A 17,042-nucleotide genomic window follows, 5' to 3' on the forward strand; every position below is an offset into this window, starting at 1 on the left:
GGCCTTGGGACTCAAAAAGTCTCTGAATAGAAGTCTGAGATTTGAAAATATCAGTAAAGTTGATAAAATCGTTTTTGTACACCATTTTAGAAGCAGAAATATTGTATATGTTAAATTATGAAAAATATAGCGCCTACATAATAAAATATACCATATTGCCTCAATCTCATCGTCTGCCTTCGCGATTAGACAAAAATGGCAGAAAAGTGAAGTAAAATAAAATAAATCTCTCATTATGTTATTTCTTTTTAACTCTATCATTCACGTAATTCTTCTTTTAGTATGCGACGTTTTTGTTAAAATTAAACTACGATTTAAAAACTGATATGAGAACACGGGGAACTTTCTTTGCAACACATCGAAGAGAAAGTTTCAGAAACATGGATTTTCTCAATACGATTGCAGGTGTACTTCGCCCACTTTTAAAAGTAGCACGTTTTCAGCTATGTTATTAATCATTAAAAGAATGAATGCCTCGTTGCCTGCGAAGATCGGGTGCCATGCAGGAATAGATATTTGCGGTAATTATCGTAAGACCTAAATCAGAGGTGCCCACAGGTGGGATTATGGCGCAGGCTGAACCATCGAGATTTTGGGGGGATTTTTCCCTTCAAATAATATAAAATTCAACATTTATATATTTTTCCAAAATATATGCAAATATTTTACACCTTAAATGCACCATATTTAATCCATTAGATGAAGAAAAGAAAGTGTTTGAGGATATTATCGAAGGGAGGAAGGTGGGAGAAATATCCACCTCCAAAATATTAGGCCTTATTTTACACGTGGGTTCTGGAGGGGATTCTGAATTAAACGTTGGGAGGGACAGTATCCAACTCTAGGTATTATATTATGGCGGGTATTTTAGTTAGAAGGGGATTGAGCATTAAATTGTGGGGGTATCTAATTCTTGTGTATTACTATTGTCTTAGACTGTTGCGAAATTCTCGTGTGGAGACTGAGAATTAATTTTTTGGAGGGGACGTATCCACTCTTCAATATCAACAGTAAGTCTAAAATTGGCTTGGAAAACATGGTGGTAGGATTGAGTATTAAATTTAAAGTGGGAGATAGGAAGCTCTTGGTAAAGTGTTAAAGCTTAGGTTGTCAAGGCATTTCTGTAGTGGAGAGAAAGTTCGAACATTACATTTTGGAGACTGTATTTAGCGTCATTTAGACCCCGAACATACCAAAAGAGAAGCTGGAAAAGACTAATTATCTCGGGCTCCTAAGAAAGTTTTGACTCCCCATGAAATTAATATTCTTGAAAACATTCAAAGAGATGGAAATTTTCTTGCTCACTTCGTTCGCATTTATGTGTTGCAAGAATTTGTGTTTGTTTGGCGCTTTACTGAGGTAAATGTGAAGTTTCACACTATAGGTGCATTACAAGACATAAGCGATATTCTCGATATTCATTAATAACATCACTTAATACTTAGTGTTGGTATCTACTGCTTAATTTAAAGCAGATGCATCATTTGGAACAAAAATATATCGAATCCGCATTTCTAATTTCTTGTCACAGGAAAATTTTACTTTAACAAGTTAAATTTGCACTCAAGATAAAATCCACATAATTATTGTTATGGGTTAGTAATGTAATTATATTTACCCCAAGAAAACGGGGGAAGAGGGTGAGTTCTTTGAAAGAGGAACCGTATTATATTATCGCCCTGAGCTTTACTTTGTGTGGATTACTACTATGTATACGGTTTGAGTGCGCGAATAATATAATTTGAGGGGACGCATGATATGATTGCCCCATTGGCCTTGGGGTTGATGGGCACCCCTGATCTAAATAATCCGTAATAGAGGCCTCTGGGTTTCCTCTTATCTCTTATGAGGCTTTGTCACTATGGATATTCATATATTCAATAACCTAATATTTATTATTTATGTAATAAATATATAATTATAACAATAAAATATAATAAGATATTTAATATATATATATATATTACTATATATATATATATATATATATATATATACATATACTATCTCTCCCCCACACTCATATATATATATATATATATATATATATATGAGTGTGGGGGAGAGATAGTAAAAACTAGTTGATGGATTTGAAAACCTGCCCCCCACTCCAAAATAAGTTCCGACGTCCCTGATCTCAATCTAGCAGAATCTTATCTTTCTAGCTCTACTAGTTTTGAGATATGACAGACGTATGGAGGGAATCGAGGGATGGAAGTGGAAAGGGTTAACTTCTGCCAGTCGTTTTCATGAAACTGATTGTCAGTAAGAATAGTTGTAAGGTTAAATGGACTAAACACGTTAACTGCCGTGCGGTTCCCATGGGCCCGACATCAAGATTTCTTATGAGACCGCGTTGGTCCCATGGGACTGACGTTGTAACGTCTAATTCGAATCACTCTAGCAGGCCAACGGTCCTTCGCGCAAGCATATTTCACATTGGAAAGGCCTGGCACGGCGCTCTAGAATCCAACGGCACATGCATTTTTGGCAACTTATAAGCAGCAAAGCCAATTTTTTTTTGTATATATTATTATTTTTGATATGAAGCATGTATATTCCTTAGAACGTCTTATGGGTAAGTAACCTGATTTCGCTCATTATTTAAATACAGCATTTTAATATATTTATTTATTTATAATTTATTTGTGATATTTGTATATATAATTAGATAGTGGTATTGGTACATCAACACTGAGGCAATTTGCACCTATGTAACTCTATGGCGAGGTGTCCCTTTAAGAATGGGGACAATATTTGCATTTGTTGCCTTTACGCTATTTTCACCAATTATGTCAAATATATGTTTCATTTTATTTTTTTAATATTTTTTTATATTTTTGTATTATTTTATATTTTTTATAATATGCACCAACTTACGAGATAATCTTTAGCATACAATTTAAATATGTATTCATACAATGACATATATTTTGGGAACATAGGAAAAAATATGATACAGCACATACAGTACATAATATTCATATTTTTGTAAACGAATTGAGTTACACTACTACATTGCAAATGTTTTCACAAAACTTTTGAAAAGTTTTGAAAAGTTTCAGTCAACACTTAAAAACTGTGATCACTCCACGTGAACTTTATTGAAGCAAAGAATACACATATGTGGTTTACCTTCACACCCTTCACAAAAAGTAACAACCTTCTTCACTTTATTCGCTGGCCTTCTTTTTCAGAGACCAATTTGTTTAGAATGCTTCTAACTAAGCAGGTCAAATATAAAGCTCAAAGTAAAGAATGCATTTTCGCGAAATTGTTGTTGCTTTTCAATCGCCGGTGGAGCACTGAATGAATGTTTTCCTGTTGTCGCCGCGTTGGTCCCATGGGACCGACACACTATAATTTCGATTTATCGATATAATAAAAACGAAATTTGAAATTTGATAACATGAAGTTATTTTACAACAGAAACACTACCCAATGGCATTAACGGCACTGTCAGTGAATATTGAAAATTTCATCCGGCAGTTAACGTGTTATTGGTTTATAAATAAGTTGAGCAACATTGTCGGTTTTCTGATTTCTGCTACTGGATGCAGCATTCACATAGTATAATTTAATTAACATGGAAATAACTTGATGTTTGATAAATTATCATCGCTTCCTCGTGGATTTTTGCAATGAAATGTGCATGCGTAGAAATATGACAAGAACAACGTGCATAACCTCTAAGTGGTTTGGACCTACAAGCGCTTTGTTTTGTGTCGATTAAATGAAACATGAGCCATTATAACTGTGTACTTTTTTGTTTTTCTCAATTGTGGGAATTAATGTTTCTGAATTTGTTAATAAGGATAGGAGCAGAGCATTAACCTGTTTCCTTGGCTGCAGGGGATGGAGGCGGACACGAAGAGCCTGTGGGACGTGGTGAGGAGCCAAGAGGGTCGACTGAGCGAGAACGAGCGGCGACTAAAGGACGAGCTACAGGCGCTCAGGAAGGAGATGGAGGCGCTGCAGGTAATTGGCACCTGTCGAGGGAATCATTCCCCACTTTGTGTAAAACTCTACGCTGCTGGCTGCTGATGACTACAACGTTTGTTCGCTTACACAATAATGTTAGAAGGCGCCATTTCGTGTCGTTTCGCAAGTTCAGTTATATCTATAGTATTTATCTGAACTCTCTGAGGTACACCTGAATTAGTAAATGCGTCCGCATACTATTTGTTCCATTCGTTGCCTCTTTTGCACTATGGCATTTGCACTTTCACACATTTCCACTTGCTCTCGTTTCATTAAACATTAATGAATTTTATTTATTTTTGTTTGAAATTACTCGTGTTCAACATTGCTGTGCACCAGTATGAGCAGTACCGGTTCTACAAATGTTACACCCTCCCAAACGCGCAAAATAATACCATAGGCTCTCCCTATTTACACCCCCCACACACACATATATGTATATATATACATTATATATACATTGTATATTGTCATGGGAAGGCAAACGAGCATGAAAAGATTAAAGTAAAAACTAAGTTAATTCTAGTACACACCCAAACAAGGCAGCGACAATAACAAAATTCCTCTGGCTAGACAGAATCGAGTTTGCAACCAGTAGCGGCTTCTGCCTATTCGCACGTGCACCCTCAAATAAATCTGTAATACAAATCATTATTATTATACAGCGTGTCCATAAATATACTGTCATACTTTAAAGTGGTATTACGTCGCTTTGGATAATCGTATTTAAATGAGATTGGTGACATTTGAAAGAAAAACTCAAATATTTTATTTTACAAGTCATAGATATTGAATGTGGCCCCCACGAGTGGCCCTGCAGACATCAAGGCGATATTCCTATTCATGCCACACACGCTCCAACATATCCACAGGGATGGACTGGATTGCAGTAGTGATGCGAATTTGCAGTTCTTGCAGGTTTTGAGGCAATGGGGGTACATAGACACAATCTTTTATGTAACCCCATAAAAAAAAAGTCATAGAGTCGCAAGTCAGGTGACCTCGGCGGCCAATTGTAGAAGACATTATCATCATTTCCGGCACGTCCAATCCATCTTCCTGGAAGCCGCTCATTCAGATGTTTCCGAACATGTAAATGCCAGTGAGGAGGTGCTCCATCTTGTTGAAAAATAAATTCATTGCCTTCATTTTCTTCCAATTGTGGAAATAACCATTTAATGAGCATGTCAAGTTATGCTGGACCTTTCACAGTGGCCTCTCGAAAGAAAAATGGGCCATAGACTTGACGTTTCGATACGGCACAAAATACATTCACTTTAGGGGAGTCTCTTTCAACTTCCAAAATTGCATGTGGATTCTCACTCCCCCAAATCCTTACATTATGTCTGTTCACTTTTCCACCAACGTGGAATGTTGCCTCATCACTGAAAATTATTTTTCCTGACAAATTTACGTTATCCTCCATTAGTAACATAAAATGTTCAGAGAAATCTAACCGTTTTACAGGGTCATCAGGTTTCAACTTGTGCACTAATTGCAGTTTGTAGGGGTGAAACTTCAGTCGCGTACGCAGGATCTTAGATACGGTGGATTTAGGGATGTTCAACTGCTGACTAGCTCTACGTACAGACTTCTTAGGACTAGGAACAAACGCCTCCCGCACTTGTTCCACAATTCCCGCATTGACAGATGGTCTCCCTGAATGGCCTTTCCTTTGATGACATATGCAGCCACGATCCACAAAATCCCGGTACCACTTCAAAATTGACGTGTGTGAAGGAGCCTGATTTTGAAATCTTCGCCTATAAGCACGCTGAACCTTCACCAAACTTTGCGTGGAATGATATTCTAAAACACACCAACTACGTTCTTGTGGGGTCGCCATAACCACTTCAATCCGCACGCTGAACCTTCACCAAACTCTGCGTGGAATGATAAAACACACCAACACGTTCACCAAACTCTGCGTGTAATGATATTCTAAAACACACCAACTACGTTCTTAAATCTTCTGTAATAACAACACGATTTTAAAGGAAAACATTCACATGCAACCTGCCTGCCTGCTAAATATCCAACAAAGAACCCGCATCGTCCATTGTTGTCAGGAGTGAATTAATTTCAGTTTCTATGTTTGATCTCGTTCATTGTTGTCCATTGCTGATATTGGTGTCCATTGTTGACATGCACAAAAATATTTGAGTTTTTCTTTCAAATGTCACCAATTTAATTTAAATACGATTATCCAAAGCGACGTAATACCACTTTTAAGTATGAAAGTATATTTATGGACACGGTGTACTTATATTTTGGATTTATTTTAGATAAGGGAAATTTCGATGGTATTATTATCCCTCTCATTGTGTTCCGAGCATGGCAGAGGAAAGAAAAAGGGGAAGGGGAGGAGGGCAACTGAAAGCGAAACGGGTGCTTTAAACATGCCTGATATTGCGTTTGCTTAGTGCATCTTTTCCAAAATAAACTGTTCCTGTGGCGCAGTAGCCGAATTATCAATCGCGCGGAGGGAGCGTACATCAATCAGCCAGCTGTTTTGCATTGTTTGCCTGTTACTGCGTTGCAAAATTGTTTAGCGCTGTCCAAAGGTCGTTCCTGTTTCAGTGCAAATAGTTCATGATGAATAGGGAAACTGAACATAGCGAAAGCAGAGATTAATATTTAACGTTGTTGAACTTTTGGAGGAAAGCTAGCTACAAAGCGTGCAGTGACTGCAGTAATATAAGGATACGGCGGAAGGGAAGGAAAAATTCTCAAGTACGAAGCAGGGCAGTGTGGACTGAGTGAGTACTGTATTTTTTTAAAAAAAGATTTATTATTCTCTTGATTTCACTTGATTTGCTTGAATCGATCAGTCTGTCCTTAGAAATAAACAACGGCTAGATAGATTACAACTGATTTCCTTCATGTGATAGTTGGATTGGCTTCTTTCGTGTACGCCAATGTTATTATTCTCCTTGCTCATTAATATCAGCGGAGCGGGGTAGGGCGTTTTTACGAAATATTTCGAAAATCGACAATAGTATTGATATTGTAGATCAGTATTTCTATGTTTTGAGTGATTTTGTCAGGTTATCGAATGCTGAATTACATATTGGACAATATCGTCGCTCTTCTCGTGATTGGCTGGAAAAGTTCCGAAATATTTTAAATTTGTAAAGAATCCGCGTTAAAAAAAATCATGAAATATAACTCTGTCATAGCCTCATTTTTAGTGAAAGGTGATGAAAACTTGGGTTGCCAGCACATTTAGCATCATTATGTACGTAAAAACGGGTGCGAGTATTTGACAGGGGTTGTATAACACTTCTGGACGCGAGACTGAAGTGCACACTAGGGTGGGCCGAAAATGGCTGAAACAATTTTCTTTTATATTCAAGTGGGGCTAGTATGGACAGTTGTCTATGGCTGCTTATGCTTGGGTGAAAAAAATAGTTGAAAAAAACAAATAATTAGCCGGGCCCCTGGGGGTTAGATTTTTTTTATTTTTTATTTTTTTATTGTCGTAGGCTAGTCATTAGATGATCATTTGTTGGCTTATAATGTGTATGTACTTTCGAATTTAGAATTTTGTGCAACTCTTCGCTTGAATCAATATTCAAAATAAAAAAAAATAAAAACTTATAGGAAATCATTGACTTATTCAAATGCATTGAATATTGAATCAACACAGAACTCACCACGGGGATGTGGCTGCACCTCGAGTTCCACCCTCCCAACCTCCAAGTCAAATTTCACTTACTAATGCCTTGCAGCGAAGTATTGCTTTTTATTTTCAAATTTTGGTAAGTTTTTTCTTGCGTCCAACTTGGCGCGTATATAACCATCCCTAGATTTTTCACCGCACACTTTTGATGATGCATCTGTTATTACAGTAGCTTAACACACCTTTCGACTGCTTGAGTGTGGCAAGGAAAGTGGTCAAGCGATATTGGACCTTTTGTTACTACGCCCAACAGTTGTTCTTCAGACAAATGTTTTGTTAGGGGTGGTTCTGTCACTGTACAATTAAACCAGTCTATGAGGTCGACATAATCTTCAGCGTCAAAATTAATTTTGGGAATTTTGAAAAGTCTATTATTTACATTTTTTTCTGGCATTAAGGATCCTTTTGACAGCTAACTCCCTAATGTGTTGACGAGAATCTGTTAACATTGCTATAAGAAGATTTTCCGGATGTCCGAAATAACCATTGTCTTGTAATACTTTATCAATAATAACCTTCACGGAATTAGGAAGTTCCCTTGAAATTTTAATTGTATTCCATAAATGTCGCCCTATTTTCTAGTCCTGGCTGAGCCTTTATATCAAACCACATACGCGAGTAAACTTTCAATACAAATTCTGTGAGTATTTGTAGATTCTCTGAGGGATTTTCTGTTGCCACATATAATCTCAGAATACGGTTTGCTGTCGTCCACCACCTTGAGTGTGAAAGTTTTCCCGGATTCCTTTCTTCTAGACTTTTGGGACAAGTTGCCTTTCCGATCGCCTGACACATCTTGAACAAATATTGTTGGTCGGTGCTTAGATCATTTTCATCTGTACAAGGCAAATTAATTTCGATTGATTCGAAATTAACAGTGCCCATTTTCTCACAGTCAGCAAGGCGAGAACCGATTGGTCCTGAGTAAGTATATGGACCCTTTGTGTGGCCATCTATTTTTTGTAAGATATGTCGCAGTGCTAGTCTATTAGCGTGTAAAAGGCAAACACTCCACTGTAATGGTCTATTTAGATGAGTTTCCATCAACCGGATCACCCCACCTTTCCAACCGGTATTGACGTTAGTACCATCACATCCGATAACCATTAGTTGTGTTAAGTCCACATTATGAGAATTAATGTAGCTCATAATTCCTTCAGCAATATCACTCGCGCGTGACAAACTTACTGGCTCTTCAATTAACGCTAAGTGTTCTTCAGTTTTAATACTCCTGCTACCATTTTCCAGGAACATGGTTTGATTTTTTCTCCCGTCAAAGTAGAGGCCTTTGATTTTTATTCACTTCTCTTCGAATTTTATTTTTATCCACGACTAAGGCTGCATCGTCTTTTGAAATAAGATTTACATCTTCCAAGACGGCATTTGCTATTTTAGCTGCAGCGCGACTAGACACACCTGTCAAATCGGTGGCTTTTTCCGTATGGGTCAGACAAAGCCTTTTTTGAGAATTATTATCTGTCAGTTACGTCATATTTGGACCTAAAAGGGATGAGGAGACAGGTGAGTGGAGAAGGTTACATAATTTAGAACTACATAATTTGTATTCATGTCCAGATATTATTAGAATAATTAAATTAAGAAGACTTAGGTGGGCAGGCCATGTGGCACGAATGGGATAGGAAAGAGGAGTTTACAGGATTCTTGTTGGGAAACCTGATGGTAAGAGACCTGTAGGAAGGCCAAGATGAAGATGGAGGGACAACGTTGAGATGAACCTAATGGAAATCGGTAGGGATGGAAAAGAGTATATAGATCTTGCTCAAGATAGGGACAGATGGAAGGCCTATGTTGCTGAAGCCATGAACCTTCGGGTTTGAGAAGGCTAGAGAGTTAGTTATTTAGTTAGTCAGTTTTGGTCGCTTTTCAAGGGAATAAGACCACATGAAATCTTTATCATTTGAAACTGTACTCAAAGAACTGTCAATGTCATTGTCACTAGAAACCAAAGTTATATTAGAGACTATGTCATCACAGAATCCACTGGGACCTGCTACAGGTTCGTTAATCACGTTCTCAAATTTTGGCTGACACTCTTTAATTATCCTGTCCATTTTCTTTTTCAGCTTAGCCGTTACCTGTCTGTCTATGTTACCAATTGCCATCTTTATTTCACTTCTCTTATCTTCTATGAATCTCCATTCTAATTCAGGTATCGTCTTTGTCTTCTCCCAGTTACAGGTTAATCTGTTCAAATATTTACAAGAACAAACATCAAATAATTGTTTGGCATCATCTATGAATATTTGTAATTTTATATTTAAAAATGTCGTCTTTCTACTTTTGAGTGGCTTAATAAATGTTTGATATTTATTATTGTACTGTACAATCATATCCACTATTCTTTTATGGGAAACAATTGGAAGAGATGCTCTATTCCAAACATCTTCAAGTTTTGTAGCAACAATGTCAGCAACCGATCTTGTTTCTGGCTGCTTGCTTCCTTCGCCTTTTAACTCCAAACGAACACTTTGAAAACATCGTATCATGTCTTCAAAAGTTGGCAACACATTAGTTTTTTTCCGGTAAAATGTCTTTTTCGGTACATACTAACATTTGCACGTGTTTTCTTTGACATTGTTAATTAGTTCAAAGTAATGACATTTCAATTAAACACACAAACTAACTTATTACAGTATGAACGAACTCACACTAGTTAGAACACAACTTAATACACAACACATCCGAACAGCAGTGCTGACAAACATCAACTGATTCGTGAATATTTAAAGGTAACGCATTCATAGACGTAAACGTGTCTTAATGTAAATTCTGTTAGTATTACAGGCAATATAATAAAATTATATTTTGTTAACAGGGTTAGGTTGGAATGTTTTAGAATAGTGAAAAAAATATTTTTATGTATTACTGGGCTAGTTTACTAGCCTTTCCTTACTATCCCGGTTAACGTTTGTAAAAATGGAAATTTTCAAATTTCAACTTCCCAGGTGCCCGGCTAATTTTTGTTTAAAAATCTTCTTATTTGGTGAGGAATGTAAGTGATACTAGTCACAACTTTTCCAATATAGCCATAGTTGAATTAAAAAAAAAAATCGACCCACCCTAGTGCACACCCATAGAGCCAGACCACGAGCTGCCACTGCTTGCAACTAGCGGGTTGCTCCTCCTGATCGAAAGAGGGAAGTAATGACACGGTAGCTTGCAAACTCATCAGAAACATGGCACGTGGCGAGTCGGATAAGTATCCTGGATTTTTGGAAATATTGTGAGGGTGCAAACGCTCTCCTGGACCCCGCGGCCGTCGCGTGCCACCGTTCAGGTGCTGAAATCCGACGACTGCCTCGATCGTGCCGTGATTGTCAACATAGTCCGAGAAGCCAGAGGGGTCGCTGTCCGATTGGGTGAGCGTGCTTTTGCTCGTCTGCTTTCCTTTTCTCTACACCGCGCCAAGGAGGGCTATCCACCAACCTTAAAACAAAGTTGGCTATGTTTTACTGCTAAATCCCTGAGTGACATCCCTGGTACCTCGTTGACACCCTTGTCATATTGCATGTGGAGATGCTGGGCACGATCGCCGTACCTCTCGCATTTAGAATATTCTGGTGCGAAGTAAAGTAATACCAAACGAAACAAATCACTCTGAATATTTTAAATCATTTATTATCTATTAATTTATTTGTTAAATTGAATAGGGTTACAATACTAAAATCTAAACATTGAAGAAAGTACTACATAGTCAAATTCTGTACATTTGGGACAATTTTACTAAATTTTCTCAGAAGATATAAAAAAAAATGTCCAGCTTCTCCTAAATTCAAATTCTGCGTACACCCATAATTCATGTGAGAGATTTATTTCTTACGTATAGGAAACAACAAATTGGTTCTGCATGTTATACTTTACACAACAACCTATTTAAATTTTCTCTAACGATTTATGACTCGGTATCATCTTGATTGCATGCAACTATTAACATTAGGGAATTTAATAATTAATTATTCACTTGGGTTTTCAGACTCTCGTGAGAGGCAAGCCGCCTGGCGCTTCGAACAACGTTGACCAAAGAGCGGGCTGTCTGCAGGAAACAAAGAGACACGCGAGGGAATATGGAGAAAGGTCGAGTCTGCACGGACTTCAGTTCATCACCGACTCCAATTCACCACTTATAGGAAGGTAGGATTTTAATGCACGACTAATTTGTTAATAGTTAATAATTTTGTGACGATTGGTTTTGCACATGACTTTCCAATTGCGTAACTGCGAAGTTAAGTAAACTGTGTTAAGTAACAGCTGTCTGCACCCTGAGAGAATTTCTCTGCATTTTCTGGAATTTTTGTTGCTCTGGACAGAGAGACTAGGAAAGTAACATTATGTTGTGGGATCATTGACTGTTAGGGAGACTTCTCTATGTTCTGTAAGGCGAAGATTTGTCCTAAGACGCCAACTTCAGGAGAAACTTGAACTTCGTAGCAGATGCCAAGCAGACGAGAACCCTTTCCACCCCCAACGCTACGCACGCAGTTTGGAAGTTGGAGAGAAGCAAGAGACCACAAACTTCCACGTCTACGACTTTTCGCGGGAGCTGTTGCGTTTGAAAATTCCAGTCCACCTTAAATAGTCGGTGGACTCGTCTGGACATCACAGTTTGGAGGTAGAATCCGAATAGTGATCCTGTCCGTGACAGTCTGAGAAATATCCGGAACTTAATTTTTTTTTGGACAGCGCCGTAATATACGTGTTGTGAGTGAGGAAGAGCAGTGTTTTTGCCATTTGATACACGATTAGGGCTGAGCCGATACCACTTTGAACCGATACCGATGCCGATACCGATGCTTGTATAATTCCAAATTTTAAATAACAAAGGTTATATTATACACATATACATACATTATACAGGTCATTTTAATGGCGCCCACGGACCACAGATTCGTGTAGAGGACATCAAAACAGACAATGTTTCTCAGTAACATTTTTCTCATTGGTGCGTCGATTCGATGCTGGCAACCCAACCCAACATTTGATCGTATCTGTGACGTCATTTCATGCGGCAAAACAGCGTACGGTAGGGTTGCAAGGAACACACAAATGTTGTGAAAAATGACAAACTACCAACCACGTTATTAGCTGTAAAACGAAGCGAGAAACGCGTCCAGTAGACCGAACATCATATCCTACCAGCCAGAAGATCAGCAGCCATCTCAGAGGAAGGGGGAAGTAAATCAACGATATGAGAAGTGGTAAAAACTTATTCAAAATGAAGTGTTAATATCGGATTTTGTCTCAGCCTACTTGTCAAATATCAACAACAATACATTTTATTGGACTTACAGCTTACATGTGGCTGTTTACGCCCAGCTACATGTCAAACATTTGCAAATCTCGTTGCAAGGTTGTTATCTACAGGTTTGTGTCCAAATGCCTTGTGGTACTTTTGTGCTGATAACGGAAGTATCCGAGGTTCATGTTGTTACATTACGGCTAAGACACGTACAGGCATGGATACTGCCGGCTTATAACGATTCCATTGAAAGTCAATGTATTCATTACAAGCCGGCAGTGTCGGTGACTGTACAACCACAGTAACAATCTAATTATGAATCAGTACGAATATACTGCCATGTTCACAGTTGCAAACTATTACATGTGTATCCGGTGCATAAGCTTGTATTACTACTACTTATATCACTTTATTTTCAACCATTTTTGTCATTTGCCTCATAATGCCCTGAATACACATTATATTATGTGTTGCTTACCTTTGGAATTTTGGGTTCTTTCATTTCTATTTTGTCATCTCTTCAGTGTGTCACAGACAACTAGTATCAGATGGACGAAGTGGATAGACTAAATTGTAGATGCCAACTTGGTAACTAGATTTGCAAATATTTGACATGGAAGCTGAGACAAAATTCGATATGACCACTTCCAATTGAATTCTATTTTCTTTTCTACCATTTTCTGTATCGTTAGGTTACTTTCTGTCGGGTTACAGAACATGTTTTCTCGTTTTGTTTTACGATACAGTCAACGGCAAAGATAATGGTAGGTAAATTGTCCACCGCTATTTTCATTACTTTTTTTGTTCTACATCCTGTGTTGTTTTAAGGAAATAAACTATGTTTGTTCGAAGCAGGCATTGTTCTTTGCTTATTGAAGTCAATATTTCAATTCGTTGTTATCATATCGTGTAATTCAGACCGAATGAAAATGGTGGTGGACAATTCGCCTACTGTTTCTTTCACCGTTGGGTGTACATAATGTGGCTGATTGTAGCTAAGTCATTTTTCACAGAATATTTGTGTTCCTGGCAAACCTGGAACGCATCGCCTCACGACGGAATATGGCGTCACAAATGCAACCAAATGTTGTGTGTGGTTGCCAGCATTGAGGGGGCAAAACGGGCTTTTTTTAACGACTGTAGCGCCGAAACGATGCACCAACGAGAAGAATGTTACTGAGAAAAGTTGTTTGTTTTGATGTCCTCTATACGTTTCCGTGGTCCGTGTGTGCCATTAAAATGACACCTTGTATATAAATTATATTTGTGTGCCTGTATTATTCGGTGGAGGCACATAGTGTTTCGGATCCCACTTTAAACTGTAGGTCCAGTACCGATTAGCCTTACTGTGCATAAAGTGGACTTAAAACTCCAACTCAATCAATGTGTGTGTGTAATTATTATTATTACATTTTATACGTATGCATTTCTGACGAGGGGCGATGAATAAATTAACCCACCAAACGATGCTCTGTTGCATCGATGCATCTCAACTTTACATTTTTTTTAAGTGACAATCGATCAGATGTTTCAAATATTAGAGAAATATTAAGTGAAGCTAAGAGCAAGGCAATCGTGTGGTCATCGTCCTCCTCTCCTCCGATGTTGAAAAATGAGTTCATGCCTCTTCAACCTCATCTATAACTAAAGGATCACTTCCCAAACTAACATTAAATCATTCGTGAACACAAGAATAATTGGCGATTTACCAGACCCGGACACGACGTCTAAGACTAACAGTAAAGCTGTAATGTGAAACCAATCTCGGCTCTTTTTTGTCCTTTAACAAAGAGAATAATAATTATTAATTAGTAAACGAAATGTAAGGGAGAATGAAAACTTATCGGTCTCTTGCTTCTATATCAGGGGATTGACTTCAGTACAGTGATATTCCGAAGTGACTTTGCTTTCGATATACTTTCGGCAAATGATTTCTAAGATAAGTCAAGTGCATAGTTCTATCGCTTGGCGTGGGAGGAAATCCAAACCCATCACTACACTTTCCGGAAACTGAGGTCATCTGTCGTTCAAAGAAAATTATTCTCCTGCGCGTTCCTTGAGCCGAAACACGCCTGCTGAAACCCAGTCGGAACAAACAAAAACCTAAATTTGGTAAAAGGAAAAGGGGAATTAGCACAGGTATTTGAATTTCCAGGAAAATGCTATGTACTATGTCTGAGACACGTCCACCACTTTCATGGGCGATGACGTTTTTGACTGTGGTAGGTCACTAAAGAGAGGGATGTCCGCAAACACCAATGAAAGTGGAATGATTACACACAGGTGCATCGTTGGCTTTCGGGGCCTTTAAAGAGAACTAAACAGAAGCAGCGAACTCCTATAGGGATAATTTCACGTTACGCTTGATTTGCAAGATACTTGACCTGCGTACAGATCTTTGTGTCGCGCACTTGCTGTTCCCGGAAACTTTAGTACATGTTCATTTAACAAATGCACAACTATTTTGCATTTTTTTCAAAACCAAAAGTAAGTTGGAAAAGGTGAACGAAACTTTGAAATGGAAAAAGACAATTGGTTTTGGCTGCGCCTCTAGCGACTCAAAACCAATAGTATCGGTGCAAAAATATCAACCGATACTTACCAGTACCGATACATCGGTATCGGCTCAGCCCTGTACAGGATGCTTGTGATATTTTCCCTACGTACGCACCGGATTTTTTAAATGACGACGAATGGTGGGATAGTCATAGCCGGCTAAAACCGTGAAGACTAGGAGACCCACGGGCACACCGAATGCTACTTAGATGAAACTGAAGAAGCACAAGACCACGCCGACGCCAGCCTGAGATGAAACCACGCCAGGAAGCCAACCGACGCCCACGTCCATGCGATCTAAATCTGATTCCATACATGATAAGGAAGAGGTGCATGGATGAAGAGCCGTAGAAAATTGAGGTGTTTAAAATTGTAAGCAGCCAAGTCCTTCAAGCATGTATTTTTATTTAACGTCAAAATCTGATGTAGGATAAAGGTTAAAAGATTAAACATGAGCATGCATTTTGAAAATACAAAACCCATTCCGACTGAAATGCAGCAAGGTGTACTATGGATTTGGTTGCCTTTGAAATTAAACGCCTCAATTGCTGCAGAAAGTGGAAAACAAGAAGAGGGAAGAAAACACATATGATCACGTGTTTCTTACATGTAGATAAACCGGAAACATCAAAATTAGAAGATATATTGATTATTGGAGATAGAAATTCGCCACTTTTAACGTGAATACTACATCTTGCTATCTTATTGTGTTTCTCTCATTTTACATATTTTTCTGCCTCTTCGGGTTAATCGCGAAGATGAGGATGAAGGGTGAATAGATGCCCAGGCAGGGACTCGAACTCTGAACCTTCAGGACCGAGATCATGAGTCGACGACTTAAAGTGCTCGACCACAGAGGTGACATTTCCCGCCAATACCACTTGTTTCAAAAGAATATTATCGCTGTTCATATCCTCAACATGCAACTGTAATTTGGTATTCGCTATGGATAAGAAGTGTTCACATATGGAAACTTAGTTTATCCAAGTATCGCGTATTTCTCTTTGTCTTGATGGATATTTTCTGTAAATATTATTTTGTGATACACTGTACGACCTAGTGCGGAAAGAAATTAACGCTTCTTATTTTAGTAAACCTACTTTTCCATATAATATTATACTCTTGACTTCATAAGCCCGGGACCGCTAACGATCCTTTTCCTCTATATCTCCTATTTAACCTCTGCCCCTGCAGATAATGACTCAGGTCCTCTACAAAAAACGCCGCCTCTCGCTCTCTCTCTCTCTCTCTCTCTCTCTCTCTCTCTGTCTCTGTCTCTGTCTCTGTCTCTGAGTGTATACGAGGTACTCAAAGTTAAAAATAAGATGACGCCTCCAGATACCAAACAATTTTCGATGCACACCACTTGTAACTGTTGACAACACGTTCGCAATTACATAACTATTAAGGGCTAATCTGTTTTACTGCTGCTTGCCTGATAACCTATAGGTTTATTACTCCATGAAAAACACATACGTCTTACAAATTTGATAACACTGTGTGGTAATCCTTGCATTATTACGGCGAAGTTCCTGGAAATTATCAGTAATTAAAAAACACATTGAA

General features: G+C 38.3%; 1 protein-coding gene across 1 annotated transcript in view; it reads left to right on the forward strand.

Annotated features, from left to right (window-relative positions):
- The window catches only part of LOC145984934 (pickpocket protein 28-like), a 328,930-nt gene that overhangs the window by 71,194 nt on the left and 240,694 nt on the right, over positions 1-17,042 (forward strand). Inside the window, exons 2-3 of the mRNA XM_083118345.1 lie at positions 3,853-3,978; positions 11,658-11,815. Coding sequence (XP_082974471.1) covers positions 3,856-3,978; positions 11,658-11,815 — 281 coding nt within the window. The 5' untranslated portion in view covers positions 3,853-3,855. The remainder of the gene's footprint in view (positions 1-3,852; positions 3,979-11,657; positions 11,816-17,042) is intronic.

This window comes from Lepisma saccharinum, chromosome 3, assembly GCF_977018435.1.
Source record: "Lepisma saccharinum chromosome 3, izLepSacc3.1, whole genome shotgun sequence".
Taxonomy (NCBI): domain Eukaryota; kingdom Metazoa; phylum Arthropoda; class Insecta; order Zygentoma; family Lepismatidae; genus Lepisma; species Lepisma saccharinum.